At 62.2% G+C, this 20,311-nt stretch overlaps 2 protein-coding genes and 1 long non-coding RNA gene across 3 annotated transcripts; 2 read left to right on the plus strand and 1 right to left on the minus strand.

The window, feature by feature from the left end:
* Positions 1-200: 200 nt before the first annotated feature.
* On the plus strand, positions 201-11,173 carry LOC128950502 (neurexin-2-beta-like; the record flags this gene model as incomplete). Its single annotated transcript, XM_054295373.1, is given in 7 exon segments — positions 201-440; positions 1,288-1,459; positions 4,152-4,241; positions 6,527-6,737; positions 6,739-6,847; positions 7,245-7,323; positions 10,634-11,173. Coding segments are annotated over 7 exon segments (1,230 nt in total), but the record flags the coding sequence as incomplete, so codon positions are not given.
* LOC128950504 (uncharacterized) lies at positions 7,609-8,468 on the minus strand. Its single transcript, XR_008484367.1, has 4 exons — positions 8,127-8,468; positions 8,044-8,092; positions 7,907-7,961; positions 7,609-7,773 (listed from the first exon to the last, which is right to left on the minus strand). It is a non-coding gene; the product is annotated as an uncharacterized LOC128950504 (long non-coding RNA).
* Positions 11,174-11,617: 444 nt separating the features above from the next.
* Positions 11,618-16,804, plus strand: FRMD8 (FERM domain containing 8). Its single transcript, XM_054295374.1, has 10 exons — positions 11,618-11,762; positions 12,224-12,382; positions 12,971-13,072; positions 13,156-13,214; positions 13,342-13,508; positions 14,070-14,258; positions 14,893-15,016; positions 15,138-15,320; positions 15,795-15,999; positions 16,519-16,804. Exons 1-10 carry the CDS (start codon positions 11,705-11,707, stop codon positions 16,644-16,646), a joined length of 1,374 nt encoding a protein of 457 aa, XP_054151349.1. The 5' UTR covers positions 11,618-11,704; the 3' UTR covers positions 16,647-16,804.
* The last annotated feature ends 3,507 nt before the right edge of the window (positions 16,805-20,311 follow it).

The following is a 20,311-nucleotide window of genomic DNA, read 5'->3' on the forward strand; positions in this document are numbered from 1 at the left end:
ACCCCTCCCCATTCCTCAGAATCCCCATGGGATGTCAGGGACCCCCCAAATTCAGAATTCCCCATAAACCCTGGGGTCCCCCCCACCAAATATCCCAGTTCACCCCCAAACTCCTGGGTCCCTCCTGGAGTCCCCAAATTCCAGGGGGTCCCCCGGCACTCAGCGACCCCAAATCCCCCAACCCCCTGATCTCCCCCCAGATCTGGCTCCCCTTTTCTTGCCCCCCTGACCGCCCATTTTTTTCTCTCCCCCCCACAGCGGGCACCACGTACATTTTCGGCAAGGGGGGGGCCCTGATCACCTACACGTGGCCCCCCAATGACCGGCCCAGCACCCGCGCTGACCGCCTGGCCCTGGGCTTCAGCACCCGGCAGCGCGACGCGGTGCTGCTGCGCGTGGAGAGCGCGGCCGGCCTCGGCGACTTCCTGCAGCTCCACATTGTAAGGGAGGGTCAGAAATTGGGGTACGGGGGTGCTGGGGGGGGCTGGGGGTACACAGGGGTTTAGGGGTCTGGGGGTTTAGGGGGGTTTAGGGGGGTCTGGGGGTGCTGCTGTGCATGGAGAGCGCAGCCAGGCTCGGCGACTTCCTGCAGCTCCACATTGTAAGGGAGGGCTCAGAAATTGGGGTCTGGGGGTGCTGGGGGGCTGGGGATCTCCAGGAAATCTCCAGGGGTTCCTGGACTTGGTGATTTCCTGCAGTTCTGCATCATAAATGAGGGGTTGGGGGGATTCATGGGGGTCCTGGGGGGGGTTTGCGGGACTCCTGGTCAAGGCCGGGTTTGGTGACTTCCCGCAGCTCCACAGCATCAGAGGGGACAAAATTGGGGTGCAGGGGGGTTAATGGGGGGCTCCAGGGGGGCTTCCTGCTAAAGGCTGGATTTGGTGACATCCTGAAGCTCTGCAGGAGGGGAAAAAATTGGGGTCTGGGGGTCCTGGGGGGGTTTGGGGGGTGCTGTATGGGTTCTTGTTAAAAGCCAAATTTGACGATTTTTTGCATTGTAACAGGGGCCAAAATTGGGGTGCAGGGCGTTTAATGGGGGTCCTATGGGGCTTCCTGCTAAAGGCTGGATTTGGTGACATCCTGAAGCGCTGCAGGAAGGGAAAAATTTGGGTCTGGGGGTCCTGAGGAGGTTTGGGGGTCTGGGGAGGGGGGGGGGCTCTGTGGGTTCCTGTCAAAAGCCAAATTTGGCGATTTTTTGCCTCATAAGAGCAGCCAAAATTGGGGTGCAGGGGGAATTGGGGGAGGCGGGACCGGCACCCACCGGTGCCCCCCGTGCCCACCCTGCAGGTTCAGGGGGCCGTGGGGGTCCTGTTCAACGTGGGCACCGAGGACATCGCGCTGGAGGAGCGGGGGGCGGCCGTCAGCGATGGGCGCTTCCACGTCGTCCGCTTCACGCGCAGCGGCGGCAACGCCACGCTCCAGGTGGACGGCGGCCCCCTGCACGAGCGCTACCCGCCAGGTACCCCCCGCCGCGCCCCGGGCACCCCAGGGCCCCCAGAGACACCCCCAGGGATGGCCCAGGTGTTCCCCAGGGCTCCTACAGACACTGCAGGTGTCACCCAGGTACCTCCCAGGTACCCCCAGGTACCCCAAGGTCTCTTACAGAACCCTACAGGTGTTCCCCAGATACCCCCAGGTCTGTTACGGATCCTACAGGTGTTCCCCAGGGCTCCTACAGACACTACAGGCGTTCCCCAGGTACCCCTCAGGTACCCTCCAGGGCTCCTACAGACCCTACAGGTGTTCCCAGGTGTTCCCCAGGGCTCCTACAGACACTACAGGTGTTCCCCAGGTACCCCCAGGTACCCCTCAGGTGCTCTCCAGGGCTCTTACAGACCCCACAGGTACCTCCCAGGTACCCCCAAGGCTCTTACAGACCCCACAGGTATCCCTGAGGTACCCCCAGGTATGTTACAGATCCTACAGGTGTTCCCCAGGTGTTCCCCAGGGCTCCTACAGACCCCGCAGGTACCCCCAGGTATCCCCCAGGTACCCCCAGGTACCACTCAGGGCTCCCCCAGACACCCAAGGGACACCCCAGGTGCTTGGGGACACCCCAATGGCACCTTGAGTCACCACAGGGACACCCCTGGGACACCCCTATGGCACCTGTAGGGACCCCCAGGGCACCCCCAGGGCACCCCCAGAGCCCCCCAAGCCCCCCCAACGGCACCTTCGGACACCCCGGGGTCACCCCAGGTGCTTGGGGACACCCCAGGGCCCCCCCTAACGAGGGCACTAACGAGGCAGCGCTAACGAGGGGTCCCACGGCCACACCCCCCCGCCCCTCCCCCGCTAATGCCCCCCTAAAGGCCACATAAACCCCCCCAGGGCCACCCCCACCCCGGTGACACCACGGCCAGGGCTGGGGACATCAGCAGGGGCGTCACGGCTGTGGGGACACCGATGGTCACACCGTGGTCACGACGTGGTGGCACCACCGGTGACATCTGTGGTGGCATTAAAGGTGGCATGGAGGTTGTGACACCGTCCCACCATGGTGGTACTGGTGGTGGCACTGGTGGTGACACTGATGGTCACACTGTGGTCACAGCATGGTGGCACCACCAGTGACATCTGTGGTGGCACTAAAGATGACATGATGGTTGTGCCACCGTTACTGTGGTAACATTCATGGTGACACCATGGTCCCATCATGGTTGACACTGATGGTGACACCGATGGCGCCACCAGTGATGAGGTCATGGTCACATCATGGTGACATTGATGGTGACACCAGTGGTGCTACTAATGATGATACTGTGGTCCCACCATGGTGACATTGACGGTGACACCAATGGCAAGGCCATGGTCCCACAGTGGTGACACCAATGATGCCTCTTAGACTACGGTCCCATCACGGTGACACCAACGATGTCACTAGCAATGAGACCATGGTCCCATCTTGGTGACAGTAATGATGCCACTAACAATGAGACCACGGTCCCATCTTGGTGACATTGATGGTGACACCAGTGATGCCACTAACAGTGAGATCGTGGTCCCACCATGGTGACACTGATGGTGACATCAATGACAAGGCCACAGTCCCACTATGGTGACACCAGGAGTGCCACTAACTGGTCACTAACTGATGACACCACAGTCCCATCTTGGTGACACTAAAAATGCTGCTGAGACCATTGTCCCATCTTGGTGACACTAATGATGCCATTGGGAACATGGTCCCATCATGGTGGCACCAACGATGCTGCTGAGACCACGGTGCCATCTTGGTGACACTAAAAATGCCACTAAGACCATGGTACCATCTTGGTGGTACCGATCATGCCACTAACAATGAGACCACGGTCCCATCTTGGTGGCACCAACGATGCTGTTCAGACCATTGTCCCATCTTGGTGACATTAATGATGCCATTGGGAACATGGTCCCATCATGGTGACATCGATGGTGACACCAACGATTCCACTAACAATGACACCACGGTCCCATCTTAGTGACACCAACGATGCCATTGAGACCATGGTCCCATCATGGCGACATTGATGGTGACACCAAGAGTGCCACTAACTGATCACTAAATGATGAGACCACGGTCCCATCTTGGTGACACCAACAATGCCATTGAGACCACGGTCCCATCATGATGACACCAAGAGTGCCACTAACAATGGGACCACAGTCCCATCATGGTGACATTGATGGTGACACCAATGACAAGACCACAGTCCCATCATGGTGACATTGATGGTAACACCAAGAGTGCCACTAACTGGTCACTAACTGATGACACCATGGTGAACTCTTGGTGACACCAACGATGCCATTGAGACCACAGACCCCTCATGGGTCACCAATGATGCCACTGACAATGAGACCATGGTCCCGTCATGGTGACACCAACGATGCCATTGAGACCACGGTCCCATCTTGGTGACATTTATGATCACACCAAGAGTGCCACCAACTGATGACACCACGGTCCCATCCTGGTGGCACCAACGACGCCGCTGACACCACGGTCCCACCGCAGCGCTGCCGCCGTTGCTGATGCCTCAGTGCCACCATTGCGTGACACGGTGACACGGCCATGACGCCGCCGCCGATGCCGCCGCCGGTGCCACCCCGTGCCGGTGTCCCCGTGCCCTGCCCCGTGTCCCCGTAACGCTCTTCTCCTCCCTCCGAAGGCAGCGGGGACAGCGAGCGGCTGGCGCTGGCGCGGCAGCGCATCCCCTTCCGCCTGGGGCGGGTGGTCGATGAGTGGCTGCTCGACAAAGGTAACGGCAGCGAGCGCCCCCCACACCTGGGCACCCCCCACACCTGGGCACCGCCCCCCACACGCCTGGGCGCTCCCCACACCTGGGCACACCCGCTTGTGGCCGGCACCCAGGGATTTTTTTGGGGTCCCAGGTGTCTGGAAGCCGCTGAATTTGGGGAGTGTCTGGGATCTCCCCCAACACCTGGAGGCGCCCACACCTGGGCACCGCCACACCTGAGAACTCAGGTGTGTGGGACCCACCTGTTTGGGGTCTCGGGTGTTCGGGGATCCCGGCGTTTGGGACCCCGATATTTGGGGGTCGCAGCACCTGGGCCCCACAGGTGTCCAGGAGCCACAGGTCCCGGAGGACCCCGTTGTCCAGGGACCCCTCCCAGGTGTCCGGGGATGGAGCCCAGGTGTTGGGGGGAGGGGCCAGCCCCTGCCCCGCCCCCTCATTACCTGGTTAAAGGGATGCTAACGCACCTAACGGCCCCCCTAAACCGCGCTGAGCCCAGAGCCCCCCTAAAGCCGCATAAACCCGCTAAACCCCCTAACCCGCACCTGCCCCGCACTGCCCGGGGCCGGGGCTGCGCCAGGTGTGCGCAGGACAGGTGTGCACAGGACAGGTGTGCACCACGGCTGGGGCGTGCGCCAGGTGTGCACAGGACAGGTGTGCACCAGGTGTGTGCCAGGTGTGTGCCATGGCTGGAACGTGCACCAGGTGTGCACCAGGTGTATGCCAGGTGTGCACAGGACAGGTGTGCATGAGGGCAGGTGTGCACCAAGTGTGCACAAGGACAGGTGCGCACAAGGACAGGTGCACACCAGAGCAGGTGTTCACCAGGTGTGCACCAGTTGTGCAGCAAGGCCAGGTGTGTGTGAGGAAGGCGCACAGGTGTGTCCAGGTGTGCACAGGAGCCGCCCCAGCCTCGCACGCCCCGGCCCCGCCCCGGCAGGGCCCCTGCCCCTCCCCCCCCGCCCCAAATGACCCAAAATTGGCCGAATTGAGCCCGAGCGGAGCCGGGGGCCGGGGGGGCGTTGGGGTCCCTTTAACTGCCCGGGGGGGAGGGGGGTGGGGGTGGGGGGGGGGCGGGGCAGCTCCTCGTGCCAGGCACACCCAGGTGTGCCCAGGTGTGGGGGCGGGGGGCGGTGGGGGGTGGGAGTGGCAGGGTGAGGCAGGTGGGGCAGCGTGGGGGCGTGCCAGGTGTGGGGGTGTGCCAGGTGTGGGAAAGGCTGTGCCAGGTGTGGGGTGAGACCATGCCAGGTGTGCCAGGTGTGGGGATAAGGCTGTGCCAGGTGTGCCAGGTGTGGGATAAGGCCATGCCAGGTGTGCCAGGTGTGCCAGGTGTGGGGTAAGGCCATGCCAGGTGTGCCAGGTGTAAGATAAGGCTCTGCCAGGTGTGCCAGGTGTGGGGATTAGGCAGTGCCAGGTGTGCAGCTGCCCTGTCCATCCATGGGACAGTGTCAGGCTGACAGTGCCAGGATGAGCCAGGTGAGCCGGTACCAGGTGTGCCAGGTGTGCCAGGTGTACAAGCCCCCCTCTCCATTCATTGGGGGGGGGGGGGTGGCAGTGTCAGGGTGATGGCGTTGAGGTCACAGTGTTGGGGTGACAATGTCAGGGTAGCACAGGTAACACAGGTGAGCCGGGTGTGCCAGTACCAGGTGTGCCAGGTGTGCGAGCCCCCCCTCTCCCCCCCAGGCTGGCAGCTGCCCCTCTCCGCCAGCCAGGGGGATGTGTATGAGTGAGGTGACAAGGATGGGGTTGCAATGTCGGGGTAGCACAGGTGACACAGGTGACACAGGTGAGCTGGTACCAGGTGTGCCAGGTGTATGAGCCCCCCTCTCCCCCCCAGGCCAGCAGCTGCCCCTCTCCACCAGCCAGGGGGATGTGTATAGATGAGGTGACAATGACGGGGTGACATTTCTGGGGTAGCACAGGTGACACAGGTGAGCCGGTACCAGGCGTGCCAGGTGTGCGAGCCTCCGCTCTCCCCTCCAGGCCGGCAGCTGACCATCTTCAACAGCCAGGGGGATGTGAGTGGGGATGAGGTGACATTGCTGGGGTTACAATGTTAGGGTAGCACAGGTGGCACAGGTGACACAGGTGTGCCAATACCAGGTGTGCGAGCCCCCGCTCTCCCCCCCAGGCCGGCAGTTGACCATCTTCAACAGCCAGGGGGATGTTTGTGGGGGTAAGGTGACAATGACGGGGTGACATTTCTGGGGTAGCACAGGTGACACAGGTGACACAGGCGAGCCGGTACCAGGCGTGCCAGGTGTGCGAGCCCCCGCTCTCCCCCCCAGGCCGGCAGCTGACCATCTTCAACAGCCAGGCGCGCGTGCGGGTGGGGGGCCGGGACCGCGGCCGCCCCTTCCAGGGGCAGCTCTCGGGGCTCTACTACAACGGGCTGAAGCTGCTGGCGCTGGCGGCCGAGGGACACCCCCGCGTGCGGCTCGAGGGGGACCTGCGGCTCGTGGGGGACCCCCCGCCGCCCCCCGCGCCCCCCGGCGCCACCCCCCGCGCCCCCCGACATGGCCACCACCATCATGGAGACCACCACCACCATGGCCACGACCACCACCCGCCGCGGGCGCTCGCCCACCCTGCGCGACACCGTCGCCCAGGTAAATGGGGAGGGGGGGAACGGGGGTCTGGGGTCTGGATATGGTGGGTAGGGGGGTTTAGGGGAGGGGGCGGCACTGGGACAGGGAAATGGGGAGTGGGGGATTGGAGAGGGGATGGATTGAGGGAGGGTCCTACCAAGGATGGGGGATGAGGGGTAAAAGGGGGGAGGGTCTGCAGGGAATTTGGGGGAGCATTGGGGGGATCCCAAGGGTTGGATAGGGGAGGAGGGGCGCTGGGGGGGGGGGGGTCAGGTATGGGGGGTTGGATCCCGCACACCTGGGTGCGCTCAGGTGACCCCTGACACCCCTCCCTGTATCCTGGGGGGCTCTGGGGGGGGTTGGGGGGTTTGGGGGTCCCCAGGCTGGCACTGACCCCCCCCAATGTCCCCCCCCCTAGAACACGGACGATCTCCTGGTGGCCTCGGCCGAGTGTCCGAGCGATGACGAGGACCTGGAAGAGTGTGAGCCGGGCACAGGTGGGTGCTGCTCCGGGGCCCCGGGCACGCGCGTGTGGCACGGCCTGGCACGCGCGTGTGGCACGGCCGCAGAGCCCGGGGCTCTCCCCCAAACCCCCCCAGCGGAGGTGTGCACACGCACAGGTGTGGGGAGTGCACACACACAGGTGTGAGGAGTGCACACGCACAGGTGTGAGGAGTGCACACGCACAGGTGTGGGGAGTGCACACGCACAGGTGTGAGGAGTGCACGCGCACAGGTGTGAGGAGTGCACACGCACAGGTGTGAGGAGTGCACACACACAGGTGTGGGGAGTGCACACGCACAGGTGTGAGGGAGTGCACACACACAGGTGTAGGGGGATGCGGGTGTTGCACACACGTGTGAGCAAGGAACGTGCCAGGCTGCTCACGGCAGGGAACACGTGGGTACGGGAGCTGCTCATACACCTGAACAGGTGCACACACACACCTGGAAAGGTGCACACACACACCTGGACAGGTGCACACACACACCTGGAAAGGTGTGCACACAGACACACACACAGCTGCACAGGTGTGCACACACCTGAACTGTTCACACACACCTGTATAGGTGTGGACACACAAACACAGACACACCTGCACAGGTGTGCACACACCTGAACTGTTCACACACACCTGGACAGGTGCACACACATCTGAATTGTGCACACACACACCTGGATAGGTGCACACACATCTGAATTGTGCACACACACACCTGGACAGGAGCTGCTGACACACACACAGTCACAGGTGCGCACACACACCTGAGCTCACGCACACCTGAACTCACACACACACCTGAACTCACACACACCTGAACTCACACCTGCCCCACAAACTCAACCCCCCCACACACCAAGGTGCCCCCCTTTGCACACCCAGGTGCCCCCCTTTGCACACGCCCTCCCACCTGTGGCCCCGCCCCCCACCTGCACAGGTGTTCCCGCCCATTCCGAGCACACACCTGAGCCCAGGGGCGTGCAGGCCCCGCCCCCACCCCCTGCTTCCCCTGACGGACGGACACTCGGACATTTGGACATTCGGACACTCGGACACTCGGACAGACAGGGAGGATGCCCCGGTCTGGGGTCACCCCCATGTGACACCTGCGCTGTCACACCTGCGCTGTCACACCTGAGCTGTCACACCTGAGCTGCCACCAGGACCTCGGCGAGGACCCACCCCCAACCCCAGTGTCACACGGTGACACCCCCTGGACACCCCCATGTGTCACCTGGACACTGGAGACCCCCTCAGACACCTGGCACCCACAGGTGTCACCTGGACACCTGGATGTCCCCCACAGGTGTCCCCAGGACACTCTGGTCCCCCAAAACCCCGCTTGTGGGGGAGTGGTGGCAGCGGTCAGGGGAAAGGGGAGAGGAGCGGAGGACGGACAGATGGACATGGACGGACAATGGACGGACAGTGGACAGACAATGGATGGACAATGGATGGACAATTGACCATGGATGGATGATGGACAGTGGTCCGTGGATGGATGGATGGATGGATGGATGGATGGATGGATGGATGGACGGAGGGATGGATGGACAGAGGGATGGATGGATTCAGGGATGGATGGATTTAGGGATGGACAGATGGTTCATGGAAGGAAGGATGGATGGACAGATGGACAGATGGATGGATGGAATCAAAGACAGACGGACATATGGATGAGGATTGGATGGACACAGCTGGGTTTAGGGATGGATAAATGGACTCAAGGATGGATGGATTCAAGGATAGATGGACGGATGGATGGATGGAAGGACAGACAGAAGGATGGATGGATGGATGGATGGATGGATGGATGGATGGATGATGGATGGATGATGGATGGATTCAAGGATGGATGGATGGATGGATGGATGGATTCAGGGATGGATGGATTCAGGGATGGATGGATTCAAGGATGGATGGACGGATGATAGATGGAAGGACAGACAGAACGATGGATGGATGGATGGATGGATGGATAATGGATGGATGATGGATGGATTCAAGGATGGATGGATGGATGGATTCAGGGATGGATGGATTCAGGGATGGATGGACGGATGATGGATGGAAGGACAGACAGAAGGATGGATGGATGGATGGATGGATGGATGGATGGATGGATGGATTCAGGGATCCATGGATGGATTTAGAGATGGACAGATAGTTCATGGATGGATGGATGGATGGATGGATGGACAGATGGTTCATGGATGGATGGACGGATGGATGGATGTATTCAAAGATGGATTCAAGGATGGGTTCAAGGATCCATGGATGGATTTAGGGATGGACAGATGTTTCATGGATGGATGGATGGATGGATGAACAGATGTTTCATGGATGGATGGACGGATGGATGGACGGATGGATCCGAGGCTGGTGGCCAGTGGCCGGTGGCTGATGGCCGGGGGCCGGTGGCCAGTGGTGGCCGGCGGTGGCCGGGGCCGGCCGGGGCCGGGCGCTGGCGCCGCAGGGGTGGCCGCGGCACCTTCTCACCGAGTGTCTCTTCTCTTCTTTTCTTTTTGTTCTTTTTTTCTCTTTTTTCTCTTTCTCTCGTTTTTTGTGTGCTTTCCCTTCCTTCCTGCAATTTCTTTTTCCTCCACGCTAAAATCACCCGGCCCCATCCCGCGATGTAAGTTGACGGCAGCGCCGCGGTTTGCTCTTAAAAAAAAAAAAACAAAAAACCGAGAAAAAAAAAAAAAAAAAAAAAAGAAGTAGAGGAGGAATTAGCTAAAAAATGAAAAAAAAAAAAAAAAAAGAAAGAAATAAGTAACCTTAGAGCGGAGCTGGCGCGGAGGCGGCCGGAGGCGGCGGGGGGGGGTCGGGGGGCGCAGCGGGGCGCGGCGCCGGGGGCTGACGGGGGTCCCCCCGTCCCGTTTCTGTCTCCGCAGGCGGGGAGCTGGTGCTGCCGGCGTCCCCGGGCCCCCCCGCGCCCCCCGCCGCCCCCCGCGCCCCCCCGGGCTGCGGCCCCGACTGCGACGAGCCCTCGGGCTTCGCCTCGGGGGAGGCGGCGGACCCCGAGCCCGAGCCCGGCCACGCTCCCGGCCCCGAGCAGCCGCCGGCCGACGACGAGGACTTCGCGGGGCTGGGGGGCGGGGGGAGCCCCGAGGCCGCCGCCCCCCCGGCGGCCACGGCCGCGCCGCGCGGCGCCGGGACCGAGCCCACGGTGGCGGGAGCGGCTCCGCCCGGGCTGGTGCCGGCGGGCGAGCGGCACCCGCGGGAGGGCGGCGCGGGCGGCGGGGGGCGGCGCGGGGGGGGTTCGGCTCCTCCCGTGACCCGGCGCCCCCCCGTGCCCCCCACAGCCGCGCCCGGAGCGGTGGAGGTGGTGCGGGAGGCGGGCGGCACCACCGGCATGGTGGTGGGCATCGTGGCGGCCGCCGCGCTCTGCATCCTCATCCTCCTCTACGCCATGTACAAGTACCGCAACCGCGACGAGGGCTCCTACCAGGTGGACCAGAGCCGCCACTACATCGGGGCCGCCCCCGCCGCGCCCGGGGGGGGCCCGGGAGGGGCTCCCGGGGCCGCGTCCCCGACCCCGCCCGCCGGGACCCCCAAGGAGAAAGCGGCGGCCGCGCCCCCCAAGGCGCCGGGCAAAGCGCGGCGCAACAAGGACAAGGAGTATTACGTGTGAGGGGGGGGTCTCCACGCGTGTCCCCCCGACCCCCACCCGGTCCCCGCCGCCATTCCCGGGGGGTGTCACCCGCCCGACGCCCCCGACCCCGCCCGCCGCAGCGGGGGCGCCTCTGTGGTCTCTCTGTGTGTGTGTCCCCCCCCCCCTCGACCCCGCCGCGGGAACCGGGGGGCGGCGCGCGTGGGGGGGGGCGCGCGGGACCCCCCCGCGTGGGGCGTGGGACCCCCCCCCCCCTCAAACCGCTCCCCTTCCCAACCTCGGATCGGTTTTTTACCGCCCCCCTCCCCCCTTCCCCGGGTATTTCTTTGGGTTTATTTTTTAATTTCGAGAGCCCCGATTGGCGTCGGGACCCCCGCCCCCTCGGGGTCCTGCCGGGACCCCCCCAAAAGCCGCCCCGAATCCCTCCGAGCCCCCCCGGGCCGCCCCCCCCGCCGCGCACAGAGGAATACACGGTTCTATACTTCGTACAGCGGCTCCGCCTCTTCCTGCGCCGCCCCCGGGACCCCCCGAATCCACCGGGACCCCCCAAACTCCCCCCGGGGTGGGGGTCCCAGCCCTCCCCTCCGCCAGGGGGCGCCTCTCCCCCTATCCCGGGCCCCGCCCTCACAATGACGTCATCATAACGGCCCCGCCCCCTCCGCCCACCCGTGGCGCTTCCGCCCCGCGCGCGGGACCGGCGCGAGGAGCGCGCGGAGTCGTGACCCCACGGTGACCCCGCGGTGACCCCTCCGTGACCCCGTTCATGGACGGGGAGGGGGAGGCGGAGGGGGAGGGCGCGTCCGCCCCGCCGGGCGCCGCCGGTGAGTGGGCGGGGCCACGGGAGGGGGCGGGGCCGCGAGTCCGGGTGTGGGCGTGGCCGTGGGACCCCCGTGGGTGGGGGGCATGGGGCCGTGTGGGGTCCGTGAGACCCCCGGAGGAGCGTGGGACACTTTGGGGGGGGTGGTCTGGGGGAGGGCGTGGCCGTGGGACCCCCCCCCCCCCGTGCGTCCTTTGGGTGTGTCCCGGGGGTGTGTCAGTTTTGGGGAGGGGGTCCCGGGGGAGGTTTGGGGCTCCCGAGTGGGTTTGGGGTTCCCTGGGTGGGGGTCTCAGGTTCCGAGTGGGTTTGGGCTTTCCTGGGTGGGGGTCTCACGCCCCCCGGTGCCCCCAGCCCTGCCGGACGGGTCGGGGCTGTGTCAGTGCAGGGGTGGTTGTGGGGCGGTGTGGGGGTCCCGTTGGTTATGTGGGGGTACCGAGGGGGTCTGACGCCCCCCGGCGCCCCCAGCCCTGCTGTACCTGCCGGACGGGTCGGCGCTGCCGCTGCCGCTGGAGCCGCCCCCGGGCCCCACGGCCGCGGAGCTGCTGCGCCGCCTGCAGGGGGCGCTGCGCCTCCCGCCCGCCGCCAGCGACGCCCTCGCGCTGTGGTTGGGGTCGGAGCTGCTCGGTGAGGGGGGGCAGGGGGACATCGAGGGGACATGGGGGGACATTGGGGGGACATGGGGACATGGAGGGACATTGGGAAGGACAATGGGATATGGGCATTGGAGGGACATGGATATGGCGGGGTCACAGCTCACACTGTGGTTGGGGTCGGAGCTGCTCGGTGAGGGGGGGACATGGTGACATTTGGGGGGACATGGGGACACATGGGGACATTGGGGGACACGGGCACATTGGGAGACATTGGGAGGGACAGGAGTATATGGGCATTGGGGGGACATGGGCATGGCAGGGTCACAGCTCGCGCTGTGGTTGGGGTCAGAGCTGCTCGGTGAGAGGGGACAGGGGGACATTCGGGGGACAGGGGGACATGCGGACATAGGGACATGGGGGGACACGGGGACATTGGGGGGACATGGACATGGCAGGGTCACAGCTCGCACTGTGGTTGGGGTCGGAGCTGCTTGGTGAGGAGGGGACATTGGAGGGTCCCATGAGGGACAGACAGGAGGATCCCCCTGGAGGATGGGGTGGGGGGTCCCTGTGCCCGTGGGGGTCCCCATGGGGGTCTCCAGCCCTGTGTCCCCTCCAGAGGTGCAGCTGAAGCCGCGGCACCGCCCCCTGCGCCTGGTGCGGCACTGGCCGGAGCTGCTGCTGCGCTTCAGCCTCGGCTCGCCCGCGGCCATCGCCCAAGGTGAGGGGCTGGGGGGTCGCGGGGGGACCCTTTGGGGACAGGAGGGTCCCCTCGAGGGTCCCACTGACCCCCTGCCCCCCCAGATGAGCCGTGTCTGCAGCTGCGCAGGAACGTGTTCTTCCCCAAGAGCCGCGAGCTGGAGGTGAGGGGGGACAGGGGGGTCCCCAATGTGGGGGATCCATGGGAGGGGGACACGGGGGGGTTCAGGGAGGGCTCTGCGGTGGTTCGGGGGTCTCTCTGGGTGACCTGGGGGTGTCTGCGGGTCCCAGCTGCAGGAGGAGGAGCTGCTGCGGTTGCTCTATGAGGAGGCGCGGGAGCAGCTCAAGGGGGGGCGCTACCCCGTGGACCCCCCCGAGGCGGCCGAGCTGGGGGGGCTCAGCTGCCGCCTGCGCCTGGGGCCCTTCGAGCCCGGCCGGCACACGGAGCTCAGCCTGCGGTCAGCACCGGCGGGACCCTGCCCGCGGGACCCCTGCCCGTGGGACCCCCACCCGAGGGATCCCTGCCCATGGGACCCCTGCCCATGGAACCCCTGCCCATGGGACCCCTGCCCGTGGGACCCCCACCCGAGGGATCCCTGCCCATGGGACCCCTGCCCATGGAACCCCTGCCCATGGGACCCCTGCCCGTGGAACCCCTGCCCATGGAACCCCTGCCCATGGGACCCCTGCCCATGGGACCCCCACCCGAGGGAACCCCTGGGACTCCATTGAGGACCCCACCCAGGACCATTCCCGTGATTCCCCCACCTGGGACACGACCACCCACGGGATCCTGGGAGCCATACCTGGGGAACCCCCCCACATCTGGGACCCCCCCATGGGATCCCCTCCACCTGGGAGTCATACCTGGGGGACTTCCCACACCTGGGACCCACCCACGGGAACCCCTCTGGGACCTTCCCACCCCCCGGCCTCACCGCACCCACTGACCCCCATGTTCGGCCCGTGCCCCTCCCGGTCCTGGTGTGACCCCCCCTGACCCCAGGTGTCGCCCCCAGGCCGCTGCTGGGGGAGCTGCTGCCGCCGGGTCCTCCCGCCCGCTGGGGGGCGCTGTTCCGGCGCTCGCGCGAGCCGGGCCCCTCCCAGCGGCTCCTCGAGGCGTTTGCGCGTGCGCCGGGCCCCGAGGCGCCCCCTGCCGGATTGTACCGGGACTTCCTGCGGCGCTGCCACGCCCTGCCCGGCTACGGGTGAGGGGGGGGACCGGTTAGAGACCCCCGGGGGGACACCCCCCAATTAGAGACCCCCTAAAGGGACACCCCGAAAGGGACACCCCAAATGGGATACCTCAATGGGACACTCCCCAATTAGAGACCCCCAGGGAAAACCCCAAAAGGGACACCCCAATGGGACACCTCAAAGGGACACCCACACATGGGACACCCCAAAAGGGACATTTCAATGGGACCCCCCCAAAGGGACACCCCCTTATGGGACATCCCCCACTGATGCCCCCAGACCCTTAGGGACCCTCACCAAGCCCCCTCCCAGGGACCCCTGCAGAGCTCAGGGACACCCCCAGATTGAGGGGCACCCCCCCAAATCACCAGGGAACCCCAGAAGAGACCCCCATGCACCCGCCCTGTCCCCCAGAGACACCCAATGAGCCCCACAGACCCCCAGGGAGCTCTCCCAGAGACCCCCCAATATCTGAGCCCCACAGACCCCCCCCAGACCCACAGTGACCCCCCTAGGACTCTTTCTAGACCCCCAAGTCCCTCAGTATCCAGAATCTCCACCCAGCTTCTTGACCCAGGGCCCCATAAATTTGGGGGGGACCCAGAATTTGGGGTGACCCAGGTGTGTCCCCACCCCCTTTTCCAGGTGTGCCTTTTTCCCGGGAGCCATTGAGCGTCCGTCGGGGGGGCTGCTGGCCCGGGGGGGGCTGCGCCCCGTCAGCGTGGCCGTGGGGCTCGAGGGGGTCACCATCATTGACCCCCGCCAGAAGGTATCGGGGGGTCTGGGGGGGCTGGATGGGGGTCAGGGGGGTCTGGGGGAGCACGATGAGGGTCAGGGTGGCTCTGTGGGGGTCAGGGGGCTCTGTGTGTGACCCCCCCGTGCCCCCCCAGCACGTGCTGCTGTCCCTGACGTACCCCGAGCTGTGCTGGGAGCTGGTGGGGGCTGTGGGGCAGGACGGGGACCCCGCGGGGCAGGACGGGGACCCCACGGAGCCCCCCCAGCTGTGGCTGGAGTTCGATGGGGACCACGAGGGAGCGCCCGTGAACCGATTGCTGCGCGTGTTCTCCCCACAGGTGCGAGTGGGGGGCTCTGGGGGGGAATTTGGGGGGAGCAGGGGGAGGTTTGGGGGCGCTTTAGGGGGAAGCTGGGTGGGAGTCCCTAGGGGATCAGTTTGGGGGTCCTGGGAGGGTCGGTTTGGGGGTGTTTGGGGTTAATTTGGAGGCCCCAGGTGTGGGTTTGGGGGTCCTGGGATGATCCTAGGGGTGTTGGTTTGGGGATCCCTGGGGTGTGCTTGGGGTTCCCAAGGGGGACGGTTTGGGGGTCTCTGGGGTGGATTTTGGGGTCCCTGGGGGGGTTCCCAGAGGGGTTTGGGGGTTCCCTGGGGGGGTCCTGGAGGTGTTTGGGGCTCCGTGGAGGGGATTTGTGGGTCCCGCGGGGGTCTCTAGGGGAGCGTCCTGGACGGGAAGGTTGGGGGGTTCCCTGGGGGGGTCCTGGGGGGTTTTGGGGGTTCCGGGGGGGTCTCGCTCTGGTGCTGACAGCGCCCCCAGGCGGAGCTGATGAGCGCCCTCATCGAGTGCTGCATCGAGCTGGGCGGGGCGGCCCCGCCCCCCGAGGAACAGGCCCCGCCCCCCGCCGCTGCAGCGGCCACGCCCCCCGAGGCGGCCGGAGCGCGGGGCGCCCCCTTGCGGCGGCAGGAGAGCGTGACCCGGCCCCGCCTGCAGCGCCTCGCCACCATCGACTACGTGCGGGACGGTGCGACAGGCGACAGCGCGACATGGGGACAGCGGGGACATGGGAGGCATCGGGGACATGGGGGACAACCGGGACGTCGGGGACATTCGGGACATGGGGGGCATCCGGGACAGCGCGGACATGGGGGACATCCGGGACATGGGGGGCATTCGGGAAATGGGGGACAGCGAGACATGGAGGATACCTGGAACATCGGGGACACTGGGGATATGGGGGGCATTCAGGACATGGGGGACACCTGGGAAATGGGGGGCATCCGGGACATGGCGGGGACATCAGGGACAGGGGGACATGGGGACACACACACACATGGGGTGACCCCAGCTTCTGGAGGGGGTAGGGGGTAATGGGGTCGAGGAGGGGGACAGGAGGGCAGTCACAGGGACATGGGTGGTGACAGGGACCTTGGGGTGAATCTGACGAGCAGGGGACACAGCGTGGTCTGGGACACCTGGGGGGTGACACAGGTGACCCCGAGGCGGTTCCTGCCCTAAATCCCACCCCAATGTCCCCCCCCAGGGCAGGAGCTGCGGCGAGTGAAGCCCCCCCGGCGCTCGGCGTCCTTCTTCAGCCGGGGGGGGGCCGGGGGCGGCTCCTACAGCCCCGTGGCGGGGGGCACAGGGGGGGCCGGCTCCGAGCAGGGCTGAGCCCCCCCGAGACCCCCAAACCCCTCCCAGTTCAGACTGGGAGCACTGGAAGCCCCCCCCTCTTTGTACTCACACTCCCCAATAAACTGCACTGCCCCCGTCCTTTCTCCCCAGGCAGGGTTTGGTGAAATTTGGGGCATTTTGGGGCAAATCAGGGTTGATTTGGATTAATCCAGAGCAGTTTGAGGCAGTCTGGTACCAGTTTGGGTCGTTTGGGGCCAAAATGATTCAGCTGATTCAGGGTGGTTTGTGACTTATTTGTGGCGTTTGGAGTTAATTTCTGGCAGTTTTGATCTAGTTTGAGATATTTGGAGCTGATTTGGGAACATGCAGATCATTTTCCAGCCAGTTCCTGGGGGGTCTGAGGCCACTTTCAGGGGAGTTGGGAGATTTTGGGCCAGTTCTGGGGGGTTTGGGGCCTGTTCTAGGCGGCTTGGGGTTCATTCAGGGGGGGTTGGGACAAGCTGCAGCAGTTTGGGGCCAGTTCTGGGGGGTTTGGGGCCACTTCTGGGGGGTTGGGGCTGACGTAGCCAAATGGCGGCCCACGTGACAGCAGCGGCCATTTCGGGCTGGGGACTGAGAGACACACGTGTGTCACACATGTCACACATGTCACACTTGTCACCTGTGTCAAGGGCTTCTGTGCTGGGGGGGCTTCTCTCTCTCATTAGCACTAATGAGACCTTTGGGACAAATTCCACCATTTTTGGGGCAAGTCCTGCTGATTTTGGGGCATCGCTCATTGTCCATTTGGGACCTTCACAGACCCACCCAAAATCCCCCTATTTCACTATTTAACCCATTTTCCTCGCTTTTCCCACCCAGCAGGGCTGCATTTATCCAAAATATCACATTTTCTACCCATAAACCCCACACGCCTCCACTCTGCGGCAAAACTGCCTCAGTCCTGAATAACTTCATTTTCTTAAGGTGCTTTTTAGAAATTTAAGGATTTTTTTTTAAGGGAGAACCGGTGAGAGTTTTGTACTGTGGGACGGGTCGGTGTTACCGGGGCCTAAAGAACACAAAGAAACTGCTCTGAAATCCAACATTTTGAAACTAAAAAATGAAGAAAATATAAATATTTGATAGGGTAAAGAAATACTTTGGAATAAATATTATCTGAGGGAAATCGTGAAGGATGCGGATTCCCCCCCCCCCCCCACCTCACGGGGCTGTTCTTGTGGGGAGACGCCATTTTAGGGGGGGGGAATATGGCCGAATAAAAAATATATTTTCTGAGGGAAATAAGACATTTCTGAGGTAAAACTTGACGTTTCTGAGGTACAATTTGACATTTCTGTGGCAAAACGGGAACTTTCTGAGGGAAATGAAGCATTTTTGGTACAAATCAGACATTTCTGAGGGAAGTAAGACATTTTCGAAGCAAGTAGGACACTTCTGAGGCAAATCGGACACTTCTTGAGGGAAATCAAACATTTTTGAGACAAACTAGACGTCTCAGAGGGAACTGAGACACCGATGAAGTAAAATCAAAAGCTTCTGAGGCAAACCGGACATTTTCTCGGGATATCGGTCATTTTGTGACGGAAGTCGGCCACTTCTGAGGCAAATGACATTTTCCTGAAGGAACTCGGGCTTTTCTGAGGTAAAACCAAGGAGAAAAGGGTGATTTTTTTTTTTAACTGTTTAGCCCCTCCGGACACACCAGAGGTGACTCGGCGCTTCCCCCGCCCAATGCGGAGCGCACGGAGCGATGACGCCGCACTCCCGCACCCGGCGCCGCCCCCGCGGCGACTGCGGCAAAGCCAAGGGAGGGGCCTGGTGAGGGGGCGCGGTCTCCGTGTGGAACCGCCCATGACGCCTCACTCTCGGATCCCTCCGCGCGCGGATCCCTCCGCCGGCCACATGGCCGGAGGTCACTTCACACCGGATCCTGCCGCTGGATCCTTCCGCCGGATCCTTCCGCCCCCAATTTTCTTTTTTTTTTTGCCTGTAAAATGGGCGTGGGGGAGGGGCAGAATGAAAGTCGGGGCTGTGGGGGAGGGGAGCGAGCGGGGGGAGGGGGTTTGTGCCCATTTAGCCTCGGTTTGAGGGGCCCCGCGGAGGAAGGGACGCGATTAAGTCCCCCCCCATACGGGCCCCTTTTCGTGAGGTAATTTTCTGTGCGAAAAGTCGGTAAAAAGGGTCGGGTTTTAAAAAGCTGGAAAGCCTCAAGGAAATGGTGGGTTTAGAGTGAAGAATTGAGGTGGTTTTGCCTTAAAAACCCACTAAGAAAGGGGGCTAAGGAGACTGGAGGGGCAGCCTCCCATTTTGGGATTAAAAGCGGCCATTTGGGTTTAAAAAACAGCTGAAAAACTTAAGGGTTTGGTTTAGTTGTTATTTTTGAGGGCAGAAGCTGTGTCCTGTGTCCCAAAAATGGCTTAAACTCACCTTAAAGTGCTGTTGAGGCTCTTCAGAAGCCTTAGTGCTATCCTAGCTTTAAAAAAATCTAAACCTGATTTTTTTATTCTACTTTTTATTCCTAAGAAACACTCAAGATTTGGTGAAGAGCATCTTCTAGAGGAAAATGTTTTAAAATGGCCTCTCCAGGCTCAGCTCCTGAGGAAAAAGCAGCTTTTGGGGTATTTTCATGCAGAAAACGTGAACTTGGTTGCTAAAATGATTTAAAAATTTTAAATTAGGACTTAAACCAGCTGCAAATGGGCAGATTATTGCTGTAAAAATGATAATTTGAGACAAACTTCCCCTAAAATCAGGGTATTTCTGGGGGAGGCCTTTTCCAGCACCTAAAATGGGGGGGGAAAATTACATTGGAGAGCCTTAATGGTGAATAGCCCAGAAAATCATTAATAATAATAAGGAAATATTTTCTCCCGCAGGAAACGCCCCAAAAATGTCGGAACAGCTCCTCCCACACCCCCAAAATGCCTCATTGTTTTCGTCAGCAGCTTTAATTAGCCCAGAGCAGCTTTAATGAATGATAATTAAAAGGTTGGGGAGGGGGGTTGTCCCTCCCTGCCAGCATTTTTGGGGGTGTCATTTCCTGCCCGGAAACACCTCAAAATGCCAAAGAAGTGCTTTAAATTGCCTTTAAAAAGCCTTAAAATGCCTCAAAATAGTGAGGGTTTATTTCCCTTATGGCAAACAGGGACTTCCATGACTCAGCACGCTGAAATGGGATGAAACACAAAGATTTTGATGCATTTTTGTTGTAGAAAAGAAATTAAAGTGGTGGTTAGGGCTGCGCTGGATCAGGGTGGGAAAAAGGGTTAAAAAAGGGTTGTTTGGGTTTTTTGGGAACAAAAACTGGTGAAAATTTAGGCTTTGGGGTCTGTGTTCCTTCAAAAACTTTTTTCCACCCAAGATTTGTGGCCCTTTTGAGGAGAAACGGCGCCTTTTTGGCAGCGGCCCAGCCCGGTGACGCAGCAAAAGCAAAAACCTGAGTAAAATGAATGAATAAAAAACAAAACAAAAAAACCTCTAAAACCACCCGAGAAGGTCGAAGCGAGGGATTTTAGGGCAGAATCGGCCAACCGAACAAAAAAACCTCTGTTAAATTTAACCATTTTCGTGCTGGACCGCGTGGGCCGGCCGAAGGCCCACAGCCATGGGGGAAGGGGGGGCGCAGTTTGTGAGGGGAAAAAAATCGAAGAAAAGGGTTAAAAGGTGAAATAATGAAAAAAGAAGCTTTTTCACACTGC

This window comes from Melozone crissalis, unplaced genomic scaffold (assembly GCF_028551555.1).
Source record: "Melozone crissalis strain CALT ecotype California unplaced genomic scaffold, PUWL_Pcris_2 ptg000667l_1, whole genome shotgun sequence".
Classification (NCBI taxonomy): Eukaryota; Metazoa; Chordata; class Aves; order Passeriformes; family Passerellidae; genus Melozone; species Melozone crissalis.

Excerpts from the sequence above, each read along its gene's own strand:
- FRMD8 (XM_054295374.1), top strand. The coding sequence starts at position 11,705 with ATGGACGGGGAGGGGGAGGCGGAGGGGGAGGGCGCGTCCGCCCCGCCG. Across the intron at positions 13,073-13,155 it reads GCCCGCGGCCATCGCCCAAG|ATGAGCCGTGTCTGCAGCTG; the intron begins GTGAGGGGCTGG and ends CTGCCCCCCCAG. Across the intron at positions 15,017-15,137 it reads TCATTGACCCCCGCCAGAAG|CACGTGCTGCTGTCCCTGAC; the intron begins GTATCGGGGGGT and ends GTGCCCCCCCAG.